General features: G+C 38.8%; 1 protein-coding gene across 1 annotated transcript; it reads right to left on the bottom strand.

Annotated features, from left to right (window-relative positions):
- Positions 1 to 22,362: 22,362 nt before the first annotated feature.
- On the bottom strand, positions 22,363 to 23,643 carry LOC142556945 (uncharacterized). The gene is made up of 3 exons (XM_075668429.1): positions 23,188 to 23,643; positions 22,813 to 23,092; positions 22,363 to 22,586 (listed from the first exon to the last, which is right to left on the bottom strand). The coding sequence occupies exons 1-3, from the start codon at positions 23,641 to 23,643 to the stop codon at positions 22,363 to 22,365; spliced, it is 960 nt and encodes a 319-aa protein (XP_075524544.1).
- Positions 23,644 to 23,861: the final 218 nt, after the last annotated feature.

Raw genomic sequence — 23,861 nt, 5'->3', positions numbered from 1 at the left:
TTTGGCGAAGATGTCCGCAGCTTGTTGTTCAATTGACACATATTCCAGTTTGATAGCTTTCTTCAGAGCATGATCTCTGATGAAGTGATGCCTGACATCAATGTGCTTGGTCATTGAGTGAAGAATTGGATTATAAGTTATTGCAATTGTGCTCGTATTGTCACAAAATATGGGAGATTCTTTAGCATCAACTCCATAATCTTTCATTTATTGCAGAATTTAGAGCAGTTGGACACAGCAGCTTTCAGCAGTAAGGTATTCTGCTTCAATTGTGGAAGTTGCTTTGATGTTTGCTTCTTGCTGAACCATGAGATCAGTCTGTCTCCTAGAAACTAACAAGATCCGCTAGTGCTTTTACAATCTAACTTACATCTTGCATAATCTGCATGTGAATATCAAACTAAATTGAAAGAAGAGTCTTTAGCGTTCCATAATCCCACATTTTGAGTGCCTTTTAAATATTTTAAAATTCTTTTGGCAACTAAAAAATGCGATTGCTTAGGATTTGCTTGAAATCTAACACACATGCAAACATCAAATACAATATCAGGACGACTAGTAGTTAGGTACAATAATAAACCTATTAAACCTCTGTAGAATGTCGTCTCAACTGATATTCCCCCTTGATCATTGTCCAATTTGACTGATGAACTCATGGGAGTGCTTGCCGCTGAACATGTTTCAATGCCAAATTTCTTGAGCAATTCCTTCGTGTATTTGGTCTGACTGATAAAAATACCAGTTTCAAGTTGCTTCACTTGTATTAAAAAAAGAATTTCAGTTCACCCATCATACTCATCTCAAATTTCTCCTGCATTAACATGGCAAACTTCTCACATAATTTGGGGTTAGTTGACCAAAATATTATATCACCAACATATATTTGCACAGGTAAAATGTGATCATTCTTAGAAAATTTGAGCAAAGTCTTGTCAACTAATCCAACAGTAAAATCATGATCAGTTAAGAATTTTGTTAGAAAATTTGAGCAAAGTCTTGTCAACTAATCCAACAGTAAAATCATGATCAGTTAAGAATTTTGAAAGTGTCTCTGTAACGTCCCAGATTCGACGATTGTCCTCACTGTATCAAGACGAGTCTTTCCAGCGTGCTTATGTCCTCACTCACACGCACCCTGGGAAACTTCTCAGGGGGTCACCCATCCCAAAATTGCCCCAAGTCAAGCACACTTAACTTTGGAGTTCTTATGAGATGAGCTACCGAAAAGAAGATGCACCTTCATGATATGAGTAGTATAAATCAAATATTTTAAGCCCTCTTTAACTGTACAATCCATTACATTGAACAGTCTCGGAATCCCTCTCATTCCAGTGTGGGATCGGTTCATTCATATTCCCTCCACCTAGAAGCCTGCCAGGAGCCGCTCATTGTCCGTGCAACTTATGGCACCGGCGATCACCCACCGCCCTCTTCGTCCCCGGGCCTCACATGCCCACCAGCTTCCGCTTGGTTCGTCCCCGAACCACACCGTACTAAGAGAGGTCAGCTCTGATACCACTTGTAACGTCCCAGATTCGACGACTGTCCTCACTGTATCAAGACGACTCTTTCCAGCGTGCTTATGTTCTCACTCACACGCACCCTGGGAAACTTCCCAGGGGGCCACCCATCCCAAAATTGCCCCAAATCAAGCACGCTTAATTTTAGAGTTCTTATGTGATGAGCTACCGAAAAAAAGATGAACCTTCGTGATATGAGTAGTACAAATCAAATCTTTTAAGCCCTCTTCAACTCTACAGTCCATTACATTGAACAGTCTTGAAATCCCTCTCATTCCGATGTGGGATCGGTTCATTCATGTTCCCTCTACCTAGAAGCCTGCCAGGAGCCGCTCATTTTCCGTGCAACTGATGGCACCGGCGATCACCCCCCGCCCTCTTCAGCCCCGGGCCTCACAGTCTCATACCAAGCTATTGGATCTTGTTTAAGACCATATAAAGCTTTGTTTAAATGATAGACATGATCAGGAAAAGAGTGATTGATAAAACCTGGAGGTTGTTCAACATAAACTTCTTCTTGCAATTGACCATTCAGAAATGCACTTTTTACATCTATTTGATAGACTTTGAAGTTCTTGAATGATGCATAGGCAAGGAACATTCTGATTGCATCCAGTCTTGTAACTGATGCATATGTTTCATCATAGTCAATTCCTTATTTCTGTCTATATCCTTGTGCAACAAGTCTTGCTTTGTTGCGTGCAACTAAACCATCTTAGTTCAGTTTATTTCTGAATACCCATTTTGTACCTATAATAGTTTTGCAAACTGGTCTTGGAACTAAGTTCCAGACATTGTTATGGGTAAACTGATTTAGATCCTCTTGCAATGTATTTATACAGTTAGGATCAGCAAGAGCTTCATCAGTTTTCTTTGGTTCCAGTTGTGAGACAAAATCAGAATGAATGAATAAATTAATCATTTGATTTCTTGTTCTTACCGAGTCAGATGGATTACCTATCAGCAATTCTGGTGGGTGAGATTTCTTCAATCCGAGTTCAGCATTTGTTGTTTCCATATCAGCAACTGCTTCTATTGGCAACTGAATGTTTTCATTTTTAGTTGGAGCTATATCATTTGGTAATTGAATATCATCTGTTTGCTCTACCAACTGATTATCAGGAGCATGTTCCTGTTCAACTGATTGATCCAGTATTTCTGGTTCAGGTGTTTGAAGGATATTTCAATTTATATGATTTTCTTCTTCACTTTCATCCTCCAAATTGATCTATGTAAATCGATCAACTAGCTCAACTGGATCAGTAGGCTTATCAGTTAGTACAGTTTCATCAAAAACAACATAAATGGATTCTTCAACATTTAAAGAGTTTTTATTGTAAACTCTATGTGCTTTGCTAACTGAAGAATATCCAAGAAATATTCTTTCTGCAGATTTAGCATCAAAGGCTTTTAAATTATTTTTACCATTATCAAGAATAAAAAATCTGCATCCAAATATCTTGAAATAAGAAACCACACTTTTTCTTCCATGCCAAATCTCATATGGTGTTTTCAAATGATTCTTATTAATCATTGATCTGTTCTGAGTATAACATGCAGTGTTTACTGCTTCAGCCCAAAACTTTTGAGAAATACCAGAATCATTAATCATTGTTTTAGCAGCTTCTTTAAGGGTCCAATTTGTTCTCTCAGCTACACCATTTTGATGAGGTGTTCTAGCTGCTGAGAGCTCATGCTTGATTTCGGTATTTTTTAAAAATGTTAAAAGATTTTGATTGATGAATTCAGTCCCTTTGTCAGACCTTATTCGATAAATCCCAACTGATTTTTCATTTAAAAGTCTTTTGAAGAGCTTAATCAGTAGTGCAGCAGTTTGCTCTTTTGATTTGAGAAAAATAACAAGTAAATCTTGAAAAGTCATCCACAACTACTAGGGTGTATTTCATTCCCCCTAAACTCGTGACTGGTATAGGACAAAAAATATAAATATATAACAGTTCTAAGCATCGGGAAGATGATTTACAACCTCTGTTTTTGAATGAAGATCTTACTTGTTACCAAACTGACATGCTGAACAAACTTTATCTTTTGAAAAATCTATTTTGGGACCAGTTACAAGGTCATGGTTGCTCAGATATGCAATAAATTTAAAGTTTAAGTGGTTCAACCTCTTATGCCACAACCAGTTTTTAGAAGATTTGGAAGCAATGTAACAAACTGGTGCATAAGATTGTTCAGTCCAATTGACTTTGTAAGTATTTCCACTACGATTTTCAGTTAGAATGACCTCATCAGTTGAGTCTCTAACTGAACAAATGTGAAGTGCCCAAATTCAGTACACGTATAACCCATGCATTATTTAAATTGTTAAATATTTTATTTAAGTTTAAAATGATTTTAGTGATGCATGATTTATTTAAATTGCATTATTTTAATGTTTAAGTGATGCACGTTAAAATGTTTCTCAAAGTTTCATGTTTCAGACGATTACTCGAGGCGGAATCGAGGAAAAGACCGGTGACGATTTTGGCAGTTTAAAATGTGGTATTTTATTTTAAGTTGAGATTGAGGCATTTTAACTAATTTATTAAGTTGTTAGTATTTTAAAGCCTAATTTAAGTATTAGGTGAATTTTAGAATTTTAAAGCATTTTAAAGTCTAGCACTTGTGTATTTTTAGAGGATTTTATAGTTGAGGGGATAAACTCTTTATTTGCATTTTTAATTATTAATTTAGCATATTATATTCCCCTAATTAACTAAACTCACACACTCATACTTTTACACACAAACCGTATAACCCACACACACGTTACACACACTCACACACACTTACACGTTTTTACACACACTAAAACACACAACACACCCTACACACCTTATTTTCAGATTTTTAAAAGAGAGAAAACCTAGGGTTCTTGTGAACTCAGCAGCCGCCCCTCCCTGCATAGAATTTCAACACTTTTTGGTGAGTTTTATTGCAAGAAAGTCGAGCCGCAAGTCGTCCCTGATCAACCTCGCTTTTTTCCCGCGTCGGTGTCGTCGTTACGGTATTTTTAAGTATCAAAAGCAACGTATATTCTGTTATTGCTGCATCGATCTCGTCATATTATGCGTGTGTTGTTATTTATGTGTAAAAATACATGTGCGATGCGTAGGAGTTTGAGCAATTATGTTTAGAACACTTTTGAAACCATTTTAGATCTAAAATTTTCGATTTTTGCTGTCTTTTAAATGCTGCGATTTTTCGATCGCGTTTTTGAGAAAACTTTCAACACAAAAATTGTAGAACTTTTCAATACCTTCGATTTGGCAGTAAATTCAAAATTTTGGATGAAAATTGAGTGAGTTATGACGTTTTTCGTGGGACTGCTCAAACTTCGTTTTTCAGAAAATTATGTATTGATGTGTTCTTGAGATTTTATTGTTGCATGCTTCGTTGGAAATCGACGGGTGATCGTTGTTGCGTTTAGGTATGCTTAGTATGATGTTGGGTTGTCATTTGATATGTCGTTTAGTGTCGATAGGCACTCGAATACACTATAAGTCGTAGGAATTGATTTGGTGTCAATTGCCACGTTTTTGAATTGTATGTGTCGTAGGGTGGAAGCCGTTGCTTTGGGTGTTTTTACGAGTTTGGTTCGATGTTATGGAATGCTAGGATGAGTCTCGGGGTGTCGGTTCATGGTCCCTACAATCGAGTCTAGAATGATAAGTTTGGCGTGTACAGATTTTTCGTGAGTTCGCGTCCACCGAGAGTACACGGACCCGGAAACGGACCCTTGCACAGGGGTCTGTGTCTTCGTTCCTTCTTGAGTGTCCTTTTTGCGAGCTGACACGGAACCCCACCCGGACCAGAGCACGGGGTCCGTGCCTTTGTTTTCTTCTCGGTGTCAAGTTTGCGTACACACACGGACCCCCTCACGGACCAGAGCACGGGGTCTGTGTCTTCCCTTTTGTTCACGACACATTTCACCGCACGGACACGGACAAGGAGCTGGACCTGGGCACGGGGTCCGTGTGTTTTTTATTTTGGGAAAAGTTTTATAGTATGCTTTGAGGTCTGATGTCATGGTTTAGTACAATGATTTACAAGGCCGAGTCATGGGAAATTTAGAACGCCCTAAGGAATTGGATGAGCCCGGAAGTAAGCATGGTATTTACGTCTAAGTTATGTAAGTTAAGCATTTGAATTCAAGTTAGTATGTGCAGCAACGGCCCCAATCGAAGTCGAACGAATTCCTCAACGCCAAGTAAGTATGTAATGTGCAAGAAAATTATTTTCAAATTTTTGAGGTATGCTAAATGTCTTGTGACCAAATTATAAATGGGTTTGGAAGTCGGTGAACGTGGCCGAGGACCTCTCCACCCCAATAATGCATGAACGGGTTTAGATCAGGATTGGAAAGCGTTAAAGCATGAACGGGGACCAATCCACCCGTTAATGCATGAACGGGTATCTCATGTATGTGGCAGTGGGTTCGACCCTGTCATCCCTGTACTGTGGTTTAGTTTGATCAGGCGAATTATGTTATGGGTCACTTGCTTTTAAACATCCTCTACGCAAAATGATGAAGCCATGTATGTTCAAGTATGCAAGCATGTTTAAGAAAAGTTTATGGCACGTCTAAGCATGTATGTACGTATGTTCAAGTTTTATCTTGCAAGTTCAAGTTTAAAATATGTATGCCCTATTTTAAAATTGCATGTGATCTTATTATGTAGTACTTGTTACTTCTAGTTTATATGTGTTGAGTCTTTAGGCTCACTAGACTTGATCGATGCAGGTGAGGATGTTTATGAGGAGACAGGAGGTGGGGACCTAGGAGCAGGCTTGGATGAGCGGAAGGCTAAACCTGAGGACCGCCATGTTTTTAAGTCTTTATGAAAATGTTCAAATACTTTTGTCAAACTCTATTTTAGATCTTTGTTGAGACGTACATTTTATTTTATCGAGTTTTGAATGCTCACGTTTTATTTAAGAAAATTTTTTAATTCTTCCGCAAATTTTAGTAGTAAAAATTACGGTACATTACAGTTGGTATCAGAGCGGTGTTCTTGTAAAGGGTTAAGCCAATTGCCAGTCGCAAGAAGCTCACGAAGTCACACCTCAAGCCTGTAAGTTTTAAAGTTTTGAATTATGTTATGTATTAAGTAATAAGTCATGATTTCAGCATGCCCCTGTTTTAAGTTCAATGTACATGCATCTTATGTTGTTTATATCATGTTCATGCATGTGGGGCTTACATGTTGGGTAAATGATTGGAATAGTATGCCTCCTAGACGTGTGATCGACCGTGAAGCAAGCGAAGAGGACAGAGAGGCCCGAAATGAGGAGAGGGCCAATCCTCCACCTACACCTCCGAAGTTTTCGGGTACCACTAACCCGATAATAGCGGAAGGATGAATTAAGTCCATCGAGGTAATCTTCGACTTCATGGAACTGACTGATGCGGATAAGGTCAGGTGTGCCACGTTCCTTCTGATGGGGGACGCCAGATTATGGTGGGAGAGTGCGTCAGTGGCAGTCAACTTACAAGTGTTGCCTTGGAATTGATTCAAAGAGGTTTTCTACTCGAAGTACTTCACTGAGGAAGTACGGTCCAGATTGACGAGGGAGTTTATGACGCTACGACAGGGAGACAGCAGCGTGGCAGAATTTGTGAGGAAGTTTGAGAGGGGGTGTCACTTTGTACCCCTGATAGATAATGATGCCCAGAGTAAGCTGAGGCATTTCGTGGATGGATTGCGGCCGATTTTGCACCGTGATGTCCGAGTTGTTGGTCCTACTACTTATGCAGTCGCCGTATCTAGAGCATTGGCGGCCGAGCAGGATCAGAGGGATATCGAGTTGGATAGACAGGGCAAGAGGCCCTATTAGGCACCACCGCAACACCAGCAGCAGCAGCATCAGAGGCCCCAGTTTAAGAAACCGTATCAGGGTCTGCCAGGGAAGAAGCCATATCAAAGACCGCCAAAGGTCAAGGGTCCAATACAGCAGCAGGGGACGCTTCAGAAGCCAGGGAACTTTCCAGTGTGTCAAAAATGCAATCGCCAGCATCCCGGACAATGCTTATGGGGATACGGGAAATGTTTTAAATGTGGAGCAACTGACCACATTCTAAAGGAGTGCCCACAGTAGAAGCAGACAACCCAGGGCAGAGTGTTTGCCATGCATGTAGAGGAGGCGAACCCAGATACTACACTTTTAACCGGTAACTTGTTTAATTCAGTACATTTTAAAATTCGTGCCTTGCATGTTGAAATTTTATTTGGGATTATTAGTGTGATAGTGATGTTTTTGCGTGACTTTGGATATTAATTTTCTGCTATGTTGAGGTTAATGTTAGAACAGTGGGGATATAAGTTTTGTGTTGTGCTAACGTCTCTCAGGAAATATTTTCATTAAGAGATTAGCCACTCAGGCCTTGATAGATTCAGGAGCCACCCATTCTTTTATTTCGGAAACATTTGCTAGTCACTTGGATATCAAGAGTATTGGAATCGACGTGAATTATTCAGTGACAGTCCCATCAGGGGAAGAACTTGTAGCTACCAGCGTGTTCAGAGACATTGATCTAGAACTGCAGGGCCACCTGGTGTATGCAGACCTGATAATATTGCCGATGCCAGAGTTTGACATTATCTTGGGTATGGACTGGTTGACAAAGAACAGAGTTCTGATTGACTTTCAGAAGAGATCAGTGTTTGTCAGGCCGATGGGAATGGAGCAGTTTCTATTTGACCCAGACAGGTGGAGAAGTTTCCCTCGCATGATCTCCTGCATGCAGGCGCGGAAACTTATTTCTAAGGGGTGTCAAGCCTTCGTGGCCAGCATCATTTCAGCACCTGAAGCACCCGCTCCGTCTATTTTAGATGTACCAGTAGTCAGAGATTTCCCAGACGTCTTTCCTGACGACGTCACAAGTCTTCCACCAGAGAGAGAGAGGTGGATTTTGCGATTGATCTTATGCCAGGTACGGTGCCAATCTCTAAGGCACCATATCGATTAGCTCCAGCTGAGATGTTAGAACTCAAACAGCAGATACAGGAGCTTCTGGAGAAGGGATTCATCCGCCCCAGCTTCTTGCCGTGGGGCGCACCAGTGCTTTTTGTGAAAAAGAAAGATGGGAACATGAGACTGTGCATCGATTACCGGGAGTTGAACAAGGTAACGATAAGAACAAGTACCCACTTCCTAGGATCGAAGACTTGTTTTATCAGTTGCAGGGAGCCACGGTGTTCTCTAAGATAGATCTTCGATCAGGGTATCACCAGATGAAGGTGAAAGAGGCAGATGTGCACAAGACAGCCTTCAGGACCAGATATGGGCATTACGAGTTCTTAGTAATGCTGTTTGGACTGACGAATGCTTCAGCAATTTTCATGGACTTGATGAACCGAGTCTTTCAGCCTTACCTTGATCAATTCGTCATAGTGTTCATTGACGACATTCTTATCTACTCGAAGAGCCATGAGGAGCATAACCAGCATTTGAAGACAGTTTTGCAGACCTTGCAGAGTGGCAAGTTATTTGCGATAGTTCAGTAAGTGTGAATTCTGGTTGGAAAATGTAGCGTTTTTGGGTCACATAGTGTCTAGCAGTGGAATTGAGGTGGATCCAGCAAAGGTAGCAGCCGTTAAGGAATGGGTTGAACCGAAGAATGCTTCTGAGATCCGCAGTTTTCTGGGTTTAGCCGGTTACTAACGTAAGTTCATTCAGGAGTTTTCTTCGATAGTAGTGCAACTCACTTCGCTGACCAAGAAGAATGCTAAGTTTGTGTGGGTGATGAGTGTCAGAAGAGCTTCGATACTTTGAAGCAAGCTCTGGTTTCAGCACCAGTGTTAGCCATGCCAACGGGGCAAGGTGATTTTGTGCTATACACCGATGTATCTAAGTTTGGGTTAGGCGCAATGTTGATACAGCAGGGTCGGGTTATAGCCTATGCCTCCAGGCAATTGAAGGTGCACGAGAAGATACCCAACGCATGACTTAGAATTAGCTGCCGTTGTCTTTGCATTGAAAATTTGGAGACATTACTTTTACCGCGAGAAATGTCAAATATTTACCGATCACAAAAGTCTCAAGTATTTTTTCACGTAGAAGGAACTGAACATGAGACAGAGACGGTGGTTAGAGTTGGTGAAAGACCACGACTGCGAAATTAGCTACCATCCGGGAAAGGTTAATGTCGTCGCAGACGCCTTGAGCAGGAAAGTGGCAGTTGTAGCATAGTTGTCAGTGCAGAAACCTCTTCAGTCTGAGATTCAGAGGTTTGATTTAGAAGTTTACCGCAAGGGCAGAGCTCCAAGGCTGTCTAATTTGACAGTCCAATTTTCCTTGCTAGACCGTATTCGTGCGGGCCAGCTTCCAGACGAGCAGTTGCAGAAGTGGAGGCTGAAGGATGAAGCCAAGGGTAGTGTGCTCTACACAGTGTCAGATGGTATTGTGAGATACAGAAGTAGGATGTGGGTGCCTAGTGTTGATTCGATCAGAGAGGATCCTCTAACAGAGGCACACGCATCTCCGTATTCTGTTCAACTAGTAGGTACCAAAATGTACAAGGATCTGCAGATTCTGTATTGTTGGCCAGGGATTAAATGAGACATCAACAGATTTGTGTCTGAATGCCTCACTTGTCAGCAGGTGAAGGCAGAGGATCAGAGGCTAGCAGGATTGATTAAGCCACTCCCCATCCCAGAGTGGAAATGGAGAATGTTACAATGGGCTTTGTGGTTGGTTTGCCAAGGTCAGTTAGGGGATCCAATTCTATTTGGGTTATAGTAGATCGACTCACTAAGTCAGCGCATTTCTTGCCGGTGAAGACGACCTTCTCCCTGACGCAGTACGCAGAGCTTTATATCAGGGAGATAGTTCGATGGCATGGGATCCCAGTTTCTATTGTGTCCGACAGAAAGCCGAGATTTACATCGTCCTTCTGGAAGAGTCTACATGCAGCCATGGGGACAAAGTTGCTGTACAGCTTTTCACCCGCAGACAGATGGCCAGTCTGAGCGAGTGATTCAAGTTTTGGAGGATTTATTGCGAGCGTGTATGATAGATTTCCAGTGGACTTGGGAATCTAAGATACCTCTAGTGGAGTTTACCTACAACAACAGTTTCCAATCATCGATAGGTATGGCTCCCTATGAGGCGTTGTATGGAAGGAAATGCAGATCATCAGTTCATTGGGATGAGGTTGGTGAAAGAGCAGAACTTGGTCCGGAGATAGTTCAGCAGACTGCAGATGTGGTGGTCAAGATCCGAGACAGGATGAAGACTGCCCAGAGTCGTCAGAAAAGTTATGCCGATAAGAGGAGAAGAGATCTCGAGTTTGATGTACGTGATCAAGTCTTTATAAAGATAGCACCCTTGAAGGGTGTTATGAGATTTGAGAAAAGAGGCAAGCTCAGTCCAAGGTTTATTGGGCTGTTCGAGATCCTTGACAGAGTTGGGACACTAGCTTATCGTGTTGCCCTTCCGCCGAGTCTGGCCGGGGTACACAATGTGTTCCACGTCTCGATGCTGAGGAAATATTTAGCTAACCCTTCGCATGTTCTGAGTTATGAGCCGTTGCAGTTGGCTCAGACCTGTCATATGAGGAAAGACAGGTCCAAATCCTAGACAGGCAGGAGCGGAGACTTCGAAACAAAGTGACCAAGTTGGTCAAAGTTCGGTGGTTAAATCAATCATTGGAGGAAGCCACTTGGAAGGCAGAAGCAGATATGAGATTTCCCTATCCGGAGTTGTTCGGTAAGACTTAATTTCGAGGGCGAAAATTTTATAAGTGGGGGAGGAACAGTAGTGACCAAATTCAGTACACGTATAACCCATGCATTATTTAAATTGTTAAATATTTTATTTAAGTTTAAAATGATTTTAGTGATGCATGATTTATTTAAATTGCATTATTTTAATGTTTAAGTGATTCACGTTAAAACGTTTCTCAAAGTTTCATGTTTCAGGCGATTACTCGAGGCGGGATCGAGGAAAAGACCGGTGACGATTTTGGCAGTTGAAAATTTGGTATTTTATACTAGCCTTAATTCTTCAGATGGAAAGAAAATAAAGAAAAGCTCCGAGGAAAGATTTTTAATTCGGATATTAGAAATTCGATTACGCAAAATCCATCAGTTCGATTTGAAATCTGACTTCAGTACCGAGTTCCTATTGACGCAGGCTACAACTGGACATAAGTTTTATTATGTTTAGATACGATTTGAAATTATGATATTGTTAGAATTGAATATGAATCATATATGGTGTTTCTGATATCGTAGACATCGTATAATTGAAGTCAGATTGAAGAACAGACTGTGTATGTAATTGTTGTGATTTTCGGAGTTAATTTGATTGAGATTCGATATCAGAGTTGTATCGTTATTCAGATTATGAGTTATACTGATACTGATGATGAGTTCTGGTATTATATCTATGATGTTGAGATTGACGGGGATATCGAGACTGTATTGTTATACCGTCGAAACATCAGTAAATTGATATTGATCAGATTAAGTAGTGATTTCAATTATATCGTGATATCGTCGATATGGATTAGATTGTATCTTGATTCGATATTGATCAGATTATGTTTGATTTGAGTATTGATCAGAATAGATTTTGAATTGAGTTGCATATTGAGATTGTGCCTATGCGATATTGTATTTCAGATTGATGTGGAAAAATTTGAATTCGAGACTTCGACTTCGTCAGACCGTGAAGACAAATGTATAAATTTATGTTGATGTCGGATTGCACAACTCGAGTTCGATTGACTTGAGTTTCCCAAAATCACATACTTTACTTTATTGCATCGATATTTGCAATTGTAAGAGGTTGATACCTTTGATTTATTGATTTATGTACTGAGTCATTAAGCGGATACGCCTAATTGTGAATGAGTAATCTTGTGACAGTAGTGTCGGATAGTGATGGAATTGTCACCGGCACATTGCACATTGTCACAGGATAGGATATTGGTGAAAATGCCAAAGTCTGTGACGGTTAGGTCAAGACAACGGACGTTTGGCTATATCGGAGTGGATAGAATTGGAGTTTCTTCTATCACTAGTGTTCGATATTGAAAGAGCCAAATTCCGTGAATAAGAACATACCACCACCCCGATCGGGAGTGTAGGTGGGTGTATGTTCTTATTCCGATCGGGATCCCTAGATTAGGACTGAGTCGAGTCTGAGTCTTAGAATCACGGATAGTGATTCATTGCTTGATATTGAATTATGTTCCTGATGATGGTATATGTTTAGAATATAATTTATTCTTTATATTGATTAATGTTTAGAATTATAATATATGTAATGAATATTTTATTCATGTTCTGATTTTGATACATGTTATGAATGTTTAATTCATGCTTTTATATTGTTTATATGAAATGCATGTATACATGGTTTATACTGGGAATATAATTCTCACCGGAGTTATCCGACTGTTGTCTTGTTTGTATGTGTGCATGACAACAGGTGGGACAGGATCAGGGTCAAGACAAGAAGAGAGAGAGATCATGATTAGAGTGGAGACTACAAACTTGGATTAAAGATAGGGTTGAACACTTGATAATTAGTTGTTAAACCTTGGTTTTTATTGAATGTAGATTGTACAGGACTTGTACTTTATTTATTCAAATCTGTATATTAGTTAGATTCCATTACGTTCCGCAATTAAAGAAATTTTTTTTATGACCCAAATTACTTGAATTAATAAATTGGTCCTAATGATGATTAAGAATTGAATTAGCATCCGGGTCCCCACAACAGGTGGTATCAGAGTAGTAGGGTCCAGAACTGTAGGTTTTTGAGACTAAGATAAAGGCTAGTGAGCGGGGTAGATTGAGTTTTCTTTCCTTGCATGTGATTGCTAGCATGTGATTTATTATAATGTTGAATTACATTGTGTGTGCTAGCATGATATTATGTGTTATTGTTTTTAAATACATGTTACCTGAATATCTGAGTTGATTTGATAATATGTCTGATTTGAAAATGAATCAGAACCAATTCTTGATCAGAAGGTAAGCTGATCAGAAAGGGACTGAAATTGATTTATCTCATGTGATACTAAATCTTGTGGTAATCAGATATACCTCTTCGAAGAATTCCAGAAAGAGGTAGTGCTTCGACTGATCAGATAGATGTGTCAGAAACTCCGATGGAAATACAGTTGAAATAGTTTCAGTCATTTCAACCGCCGATTCTGAGAGGTACTGAGACATCTGATGATTGTGAGAATTGGTTAGATGGTATAGAGATATTGTTTGATTCACTTGATTATCCAGAGGAACGGAGAATTGAACTAGTGCCCAACCAATTACACGACGTCGCTCGGAGTTGGTGGATTACAACCAAAAGAGTATTAGAACAGCGTGGTACGGTAATTACGTCGGAAATCTTTAGAGCTGAATTCTATCGAAGATTTTTCTTAGTTTCGTACCGAGAGGACAAGAAAGCAGAGTTTGAGAATTTGAAACAGGGCCAACTGAATATTGAAGAATATGTTGCTAAATTCTCTACTTTATTACGTTTTGCTCCTCACGTGGCTGGGAATGATGAAGCTGTGACTGATCAGTTTGTTAAGGAATTAAATCCTGAGATATTGACATTTGTAAATACAGGCCGACCATATAGTTTTGTTGATGCTCTGAGTAGGGCCAAGAGAGCCGAAGCCAGTCTGACACGACAGAAAGGAGCTTCGTTTGCGCCTCTAGCATCGAGACCACAGCAACCACTTCTCGGACCTGAGACTGGTAGTAGTAGTTGTGAAAAGAAAGACTATTTGAAAGCTCGAAAGAACCAGTTTAAGAAGTTAGGCAGCAGTCTTTCTAGCTCCAGTAGTTCGAGTCAAAGTTATACCGGAGTGTATTGCAGCACCTGCGGAGGGAGACATCCCACTGAGCAATGCCAAGGAGTATTTGGTAGTTGCCGTATCTGCCGACAGTCAGGAAATTTTGCGAGAGTATGTCCACAAAGAGGTTCCCGAAGATTTCAGGGAGCAGAATCATCTGGTGGTAGTGACCGAGGAACAGATCCAGGATGCACTTGATGATGTAGTGACAATTATCTGTTCTTTTATGATTTTGTCCCATATGTATTGGGAGATTCTCGTACATCTTATACATGATTATGTATGAATTGCATTGATGTATGCTTTATTCTATTGGGTCTGTATGTACTCTAGTATTTATATCTTTATCTTTTGGGGGAAAGATTGATATCAATGAATTCTGTAAATATCGTATACTGCAATGAAGTGAGAATGAGATTGAGATATATTGTGTTGTACTTGTGTGTCTGATTTTGACTGCATTATTGATATTGATGTATTGACAAGTACAGAACTATTGTAGATTCTTGCCAGGAGATGGTAAGATTCAGACCTGAAATGGCTGAAGAATGAATAATATACGGTAAGGATTTTCGATTTAAAATTCCTTTGATATCTATATTATTTATGACTCGATGATTATCGAAAGGAATGGAGTAATTCCTTATGCATTCAGTTGATTACTGAAAATGAATATACCATGAGCTGATTTGTCAGTAGCAGGAGAATTGCTAAAGTCTTTCTAGATGAAATTCCGGATTTGCCTTATATCAGGGAGAGTGATTTCCGCCTTGATTTGATACCAGGTACTTGTTTTATTTTAGAAGTCCGTACAGAATGATACTGATTGATTTGAAAGAACTGAAATATCAGTTAGAGGATTTACTGACCGAAAGTTACATCTGATTGTGTGTTTCTCTGTAAAATACTTCAGTTCTGATTATGGGTTGATGAATCCTGTGTTCAGAGGTATTCTGATGATTTTATGCCGTCTATCTATGATATTTTGATATACTCATGGCATATGACTGACTGAATTGAATACCTTGTATTGAATTATCTGAGAACTGAAATTGGTGTATACAGAAATTGTTCAGATATGAGTTTTGACTGAAACAGATTGTATTTGTGGTATGTAATATCCGTTTATAGTATACCAATTGATCTTGACACAGTTGAAGCCGTGATCAATGACTAAGAACGACATCGATGGCAGAAAAGTTAAAAATTCATATTTGTCTGCGGTTAGCAAATTATGATATGTGACTGTTGTTGTGAAATTGCTTGAGAATTGTTATTGTTCTAAAACAGTATTAAAGACAGATTATATTGTTTGTGGGACATTACATTCGAAAATGATATAGCAGTTGATTTAAACAACGTCGAAAATGTAATACAGATTATTGAGAACCGTTGAGAGTATATACAGTTCAAGCCGAATCAGAGCTAAACTTACGAATTCAAGCAGTTCAGAAGTTTGATCAGAATGTTCAGAACTCGGTTTCGATAATCAGAACAGGGTGTCGATCAGAATATCAGGTAGGTGATACGGAATTGTATGTGAATAACCGACTTGTTTGTGCCAAATATTTCGAATCTGAAACGACAGGTATGATCAGAAATGCGCCATCTTTAATTCAACATTTATTCTGATGATAGAAAAATTTAGACTGACTTGAACTGACTGATGTTAGGGAAACAAATGAAATCAGTTGTAGCAGAATTTGAACTGAAATGTCTAAATTTCCGACAGGGGAAAACAGGAGATTGGTTATATCGATTATCGATTCTTGAATAGAAATGAGAGTACATTTCTATAGATTTCGTAATGAAACCACCGAAATCTTTTCAAGATTGTGATGCGATGTGATTGTTATTAATAGATTGCGTGAATTTGCTTATATTATTCGTACATGAAAACTTACGGATATGACCAGTCGATGGAGATTTATGTCAGAAAAGAGGATAGATTGTACTGAATGCCACAGTTGATTATATCGGACTGTGATGTTCGTTTGAATTTTGTACTTTTGGCAGAATATACAAAAAGATCTTTCACCTATCGTTTATAGATCAACAGACAGTCGGAGCGAACTATCCTGATACTGGAGAATATCCAGGAACTGTAGTGCTGGTTGTTAGCACTGATTGACATGATTTATTGTCACTTTGTGAATGATTGTAAGACAATAGCTATCAGATGAGTATTGAAATAGCATCAGTCGAGGCACTGTACAGTGAGGAATGCAGATTTCCTTCGTATAGGAATAATATCTGCGAGATATCTGAGATTGGATCGGGTGGAATCAAAGATATGAAAAAGAAATTGAAACTGATTCAGAAGAAAATAAAGACAGATCAGAATAAATAGACTGAATATATCAACGTCGGATGATGACTGTTGATATTTGAGGTTGAAGATTGAATATAACCTTGATTGGAATTATCAGAGTTGATAGGAGATGATAGTATTGATTTATTATGAGCTGTTAATTGGTATATACGGATGTTGTATAGCCAGTACTGTGAGATTGATTCTAGCATCAGTTATTTCGAGTGGTATTATGATATTATACTTCTTAAATTATTATTCCGGATTGGAGTTATAGATCCATGAAAGAAAAATAATCCAAAATGAAGACTATTCTGCTGTTGAAAATACAGTAAAGTTATCAGGGTATCAAAGAGACTATCTGAAAGACAGAATCTGATATGAGATTGAGATGTCAGAATTGTTTCATTGGAATGGGTTTTCTGATTAACCTCTATCATAGATTTCTTTCTTTCTCTGATTGGATTGCCTGTGATTTCGGGGACGAAATCGTATCCTAGGGGGGGAGAAATGTAAGGCCCGAGAATTTTATTACCGTAATCTGAAATTGATCTGAAATGATTTGGTGATAATTGATGTGATTATAGACGGGAAGGATTAGACCGAAAAGACGAAAGAAAACACGGAATATGTGCAAGGACAGAACACCTCGTGCATATGCGCGGCGAGGATCCGCGCATATGCGCGTGAGTGGCAGAAGACCTCGCGCATATGCGCGAGAAGTGTGCGCACATATGCGCGAGCCATACGAGTAGCCAAGGGTTCCAGTCCAGAAGAGTTGGCGCATATGCGCGACATGAATGGGCGCATATGCGCGAGAATGGCAGAGAAGTTGGCGCATATGCGCGGCTGAAGGCGCGCATATGCGCGAGTATTGATTGTATTGTTATACCGTCGAAACATCAGTAAATTGATATTGATCAAATTCAGTAGTGATTTCAATTATATCGTGATATCGTCGATATGGATTAGATTGTATCTTGCTTCGATATTGATCAGATTATGTTTGATTTGAGTATTGATCAGAATAGATTTTGAATTGAGTTGCATATTGAGATTGTGCCTATGCCGATATTGTATTTCAGATTGATATGGACAGATTTGACTTTGAGACTTCGACTTCGTCAGACCGCGAAGAAAAAAGTATAAATTTATGTTGATGTGGGATTGCACAACTCGAGTCTGATTGACTTGAGTTTCCCAAAATCACATACTTTACTTTATTGCATCGATATTTGCAATTGTATGCGGTTGATACCTTTGATTTATTGATTTATGTACTGAGTCATTAAGCGGATACGCCTAATTGTGAATGAGTAATCTTGTGACAACTAGTGTCAGATAGTGATGGAATTGTCACCGGCACATTGGACATTGTCACAAGATAGGATATTGGTGAAAATGCCAAAGTCTGTGACGGTTAGGTCAAGACAACGGACGTTTGGCTATATCGGAGTGGATAGAATTGGAGTTTCTTCTATCACTAGTGTTTGATATTGAAAGAGCCAAAGTCCGTGAATAAGAACATACCACCACCCCGATCGGGAGTGTAGGTGGGTGTATGTTCTTATTCCGATCGGGATCCCTAGATTAGGACTGATTCGAGTCTGAGTCTGAGAATCACGGATAGTGATTCATTGCTTGATATGGAATTATGTTCCTGATGATGGTATATGTTTAGAATATAATTTATTCTTGATATTTATTAATGTTTAGAATTATAATACATGTAATGAATATTTTATTCATGTTCTGATTTTGATACATGTTATGAATGTTTAATTCATGCTTTTATATTGTTTATATGAAATGCATGTATACATGGTTTATACTAGGAATATAAATCTCACCGGAGTTATCCGGCTGTTGTCTTGTTTGTATGTGTGCATGACAACAGGTGGGACGGGATCAGGGTCAAGACAAGAAGAGAGAGAGATCATGATTAGAGTGGAGACTACGGACTTTGATTAAAGATATGGTTTAACACTTGATAATTAGTTGTTAAACCTTAGTTTTTATTGAATGTAGATTGTACAGGACTTGTACTTTATTTATACAAATCTGTATATTAGTTAGATTCCACTACGTTCCGCAATTAAAGAAATTTTTTTTTATGACCCAAGTTACTTGAATTAATAAATTGGTCCTAATGATGATTAAGAATTGAATTAGCGTCCGGCTCCCCACATTGGAGCATTTTAACTAATTTATTAAGTTGTTAGTATTTTAAAGCCTAATTTAAGTATTAGGTGAATTTTAGAATTTTAAAACTTTTTAAAGTCTAGCACTTGTGTATTTTTAAAGGATTTTATAGTTGAGAGGATAAACTCTTTATTTGCATTTTTAATTATTAATTTAGCATATTATATTCTCCTAATTAATTAAACTCACACACTCACACTTTTACACACAAACCGTATAACCCACACACACTCACACACACTTACACGTTTTTACACACACTAAAACACACAACACACTCTACACACCTTATTTTTAGATTTTTAAAAGAGAGAAAACCTAGGGTTCTTGTGAACTCAGCAGCCGCCCCTACCTTCATAGAATTTCAGCACTTTTTGGTGAGTTTTATTGCAAGAAAGTCGAGCCGCAAGTCGTCCCGGATCAACCTCGCTTCTTTCCCGCGTCGGTGTTGTCGTTACGGTATTTTTAAATATCAAAAGGCACGTATATTCTGTTATTGCTGCATCGATATCATCATATTATGCGTGTGTTGTTATTTATGTGTAAAAATATATGTGCGATGCGTAGGAGTTTGAGCAATTATGTTTAGAACACTTTTGAAACCATTTTAGATCTAAAATTTTCTATTTTTGCTGTCTTTTAAATGCTGCGATTTTTCGTTCGCATTTTTGAGAAACTTTTAACACAAAAATTGTAGAGCTTTTCGATACCTTCGATTTGACAGTAAATTCGAAATTTTTGGATGAAAATTAAGTGAGTTATGACATTTTTCGTGGGACTGCTCAAACTTCGTTTTTCAAAAAATTATGTATTGACGTGTTCTTGAGATTTTGTTGTTGCAGGCTTCGTTGGAAATCGACGGATGATCGTCGCTGCGTCTAGGTATGCTTAGTATGATGTTGGGTTGTCATTTCATATGTCGTTTAGTGTCGATAGGCACTCGAATACACTAGAAGTCGTAGGAATTGATTTGGTGTCAATTGCCACGTTTTTGAATTGTATGTGTCGTAGGGTGGAAGCCGTTGCTTTGGGTGTTTTTACGAGTTTGGTTCGATGTTATGGAATGCTAGGATGAGTCTCGGGGTGTCGGTTCATGGTCCGTACAATCGAGTCTAGAATGATAAGTTTGGCGTGTACAGATTTTTCGTGAGTTCGCGTCCACCGAGAGTACACGGACCCGGAAACAGACCCGGAAATGGACCCTGGCACGGGGTCCGTGTCTTCGTTCCTTCTCGAGTGTCCTTTTTGCGAGCTGACATGGACCCCCACCCGGACCAGAGCACGGGGTCCGTGCCTTGTTTTCTTCTCGGTGTCAAGTTTGCGTACACACACGGACCCCCTCACGGACCAGAGCACGGGGTCCGTGTCTTCCCTTTTGTTCACAACAAATTTCACCGCACGGACATGGACCCGGAGCCGGACCTGGGCACGGGGTCGTGTGTTTTTTATTTTGGGAAAAGTTTTATAGTATGCTTTGAGGTCTGATGTCATGGTTTAGTACAATGATTTACAAGGCCGAGTCATGGGAATTTTAGAACGCCCTAAGGAATTGGATGAGCCCGGAAGTAAGCATGGTATTTACGTCTAAGTTATGTAAGTTAAGCATTTGAATTCAAGTTAGTATGTGCAGCAACGGCCCCAATCGAAGTCCAACGAATTCCTCAACGCCAAGTAAGTATGTGACGTGCAAGAAAATTATTTTCAAGTTTTTGAGGTATGCTAAATGTCTTGTGACCAAATTATGAATGGGTTCGGAACTCGGTGAACGTGGCCGAGGACCTTTCCACCCCGTTAAAGCATGAACGGGTTTAGATCAGGATTTAAAAGCGTTAAAGCATGAATGGGGACCAATCCACCCGTTAAAGCATGAACGGGGATCTCATGTATGTGGCAGTGGCTTCAACCCTGTCATCCCAGTACTGTGGTTTAGTTTGATCAGGCGAATTACGTTATGGGTCACTTGCTTTGAAACATCCTCTACGTAAAATGATGAAGCCATGTATGTTTAAGTATGTTCAAGTATGCAAGCATGTTTAAGAAAAGTTTATGGCACGTCTAAGCATGTATGTACGTATGTTCAAGTTTTATCTTGCAAGTTCAAGTTTAAAGTATGTATGCCCTATTTTAAAATTGCATGTGATCTTATTATGTAGTACTTGTTACTTCCAGTTTATACGTGTTGAGTCTTTAGACTCACTAGACTTGATCGATGCAGGTGAGGATGTTTATGAGGAGACAGGAGGTGGGGACCTAGGAGCAGGCTTGGACTGAGCGGGAGGCTAAACCCGAGGACCGCCATGTTTTTAAGTCTTTATGAAAATGTTCAAATACTATTGTCAAACTCTATTTTAGATCTTTGTTGAGACGTACAGTTTATTTTATCGAGTTTTGAATGCTCACGTTATATTTAAGAAAAATTTTTAATTCTTCCGCCAATTTTAGGCGTTACACTATATGCTAGCATTGCACTTTGACTTGTTTACCGACTCTCATGGGGTCATCAGGTGGCAAGGTTGGGTGTGTTTGGTCGAAACATATAGGAGTCGATGCATTGTAGTCGGAGATTCACCGCTTACCTTCGGGTGTGGATATCCTATGTGATCTCATGTATATGTAGTATGAAATCTCTGATCAGAGTATGGTGGTAATTATGAAAGGGGTTTTATAGATTCAGGGGCGGAGACAGGATTCAAAATTACCTAGGACTGGCTCCGTCCCATGCTGTATTTAATAAAATTAATAATTAACTAAAAAATTTAAATAAAAAATATGTAAACATTGACTTCATGAAAACATTGAACAAGAGTATTTAATATTTAATACCTTTAAAAACATGGAGCTAAAACACTACCGATGTTGTGCTTTTCGATTCTTCTTAAAATAAAACTCATTAATTATTAAATCGTTATCAATTTTTCAACGAAATCTCGTTCGATGTAGATTACCTTAGAATCTCCGAAAAACTCTGCTTCCATCTTGTTACGAAGAGCTGTTTTAACAAGTTTCATTGCTGAAAATGCTCGTTCCGTTGTTGATATAGAAACAGGGGGAGTTAAAACAAGACGAATCAACCTGTCAATTAAATAAATATATCAGAATCGATAACTAAGTAAACGACGTAGATAAAAACATATAAATCACCTGTCAATCAAATCGTAGGTTCCTGACTTATTTGTGTCAAATAATCTTCGACATAATTCAGAAATAGTTGATAAATTCTGAAATATTTCATGGCCAGCAACATCAAGTTTATAGTGATTCAATTGCATTCTCAAGAGATGCAAATCTTGTGAATCGAAATCAAGATAATAGAATTTCTCAGCAATTCGATAGATATGATCAACATTAAGAAGTTTTAGGTTTTCTTTAGGTTCCAAAGCAGAACTAAGTTTAAAAATTTCAACTGCCTTATCCTTGAATCTATTATTAAGCTCTTCAACATGAAAATCTATTGCAGGTGTAAATTCATCAAATCGATAGTGGTTCTCAACTGTGATTGAATCATTATGTTAACAAGAACGGCCTGTACCAGATTTATAACGAGCTTCCATGTGAGGTATCTCAATGTCATACTTGACACAAACTTCTTTCACATGACTAAGTAGGAGATCAAATCCTTCTTCTCTCAAAGTACGAAGCAAAGTTTTAGTCGTTGAAACATAATCCATTACACTTAAAATTCTAGAGATTTCTCTTGCAATGCTCGACAAAGAAGATTTGTTATTCCCATTATCTTATGCATCAAGTGTAATATGAATATGAAATCAAAAGACTTCATCGCAATCAATGCACCACTAGCTTCACCATGAATGGAATTTGAACTCCATCATTCACCATATTTTCTAACACGGTAATCACAGAGCTATACATATCAATCATGCAACAAAGTGAGTCGAAATTAGAACTCCAACGAGTCTTTCCAGGTCGTAATAAATTTCCAATTTGATTACATCCTCTACCTGTATCACATTCACCAGTAGCTACCATATGCGCAACTTCAATTCTTTGAGCAGAATGTAACTCACCGTGCCGTTTAGGAGATGCATTGATGAGATTACAAATGGAATTCAATTTTGAAAAGAATAACCAAATGGATACCTCTTTTTCAGCAGCTTCAGTTAATGCTAGTTGAAGCCGATGAGCAAAACATTGGACATAATATGCACACGAGCAATCTTTCAAGAAAAGAGCCTTCAATCCATTCCAAGAACCACGCATATTGCTAGCACCATCATATACCTGTCCACGCATGTTGTGATATGCAAGTCATAACGAACAAGTGAATCAGATATTTCTTTCTTAAGTGTTGCATCAGTTGTATCTGTCACGTTTACAATGGCAAAGGATCGCTCTCGTAAAAAGCCTTCACTATCCACAAATATTAATACAATAGCCATCTGCTCCTTGTTAGATGCATCTCTCGCTTCATCAACTAAAATCCAGAATTTTTCATCCCCAATTTCTTTACGAATCTTGGCTCTCACTTGGTTGGAAATGATATTCAAGACATCTTTCTGAATATCTGGTGAAGTATACTTTGCATTCTTAGGAGCTTTCTCTAAGATGATGTCCCCAATACTCTTATTCATTTTTCCTATAAAATTTATCATCTCGATAAAATTTCCATGATTATTAGAAGATGGAGATTCATCATGCTCTCTAAATGTGCATGCTTTTAAAATGAGCCATCGAATGCTTTCAATAGTTGCAGCAAGCCGCAATCTGTTCTTCTGTTTTTCTTCTGAAGATTGTGCATTTATCACTTTGTCAACATGGCAAGGTATATTCATCAAATTATCAAGATATTACACAACATTGTTTTGTGGTGAAGTATTGCATCCTATATGCATCAAAAATGCGGATCTATCACCATCATTAACTCGCTTCCAATATTTGAATCCATCAATTGTAAATGCAGGATTACGAGGATGCTTATGTTCAAACAAGAAGCACGGAAAACAAAATGCAGCATCTTTCGAACGAGAGTACTCTAACCAAGTAAATTTTT

This window comes from Primulina tabacum, chromosome 9 (genome assembly GCF_025594145.1).
Source record: "Primulina tabacum isolate GXHZ01 chromosome 9, ASM2559414v2, whole genome shotgun sequence".
NCBI lineage: Eukaryota > Viridiplantae > Streptophyta > Magnoliopsida > Lamiales > Gesneriaceae > Primulina > Primulina tabacum.
This window is presented reverse-complemented; position numbering and strand designations above follow the sequence as displayed.

Coding starts and splice junctions, on each gene's coding strand:
- LOC142556945 (XM_075668429.1), bottom strand. CDS start 23,643: ATGAATATACCTTGCCATGTTGACAAAGTGATAAATGCACAATCTTCA. Junction 23,093..23,187: donor GAGAGCGATCCTTTGCCATT/GTAAACGTGACA, acceptor ATGCGTGGACAG/GTATATGATGGTGCTAGCAA. Junction 22,587..22,812: donor TACTGGTGAATGTGATACAG/GTAGAGGATGTA, acceptor TTGATGCATAAG/ATAATGGGAATAACAAATCT.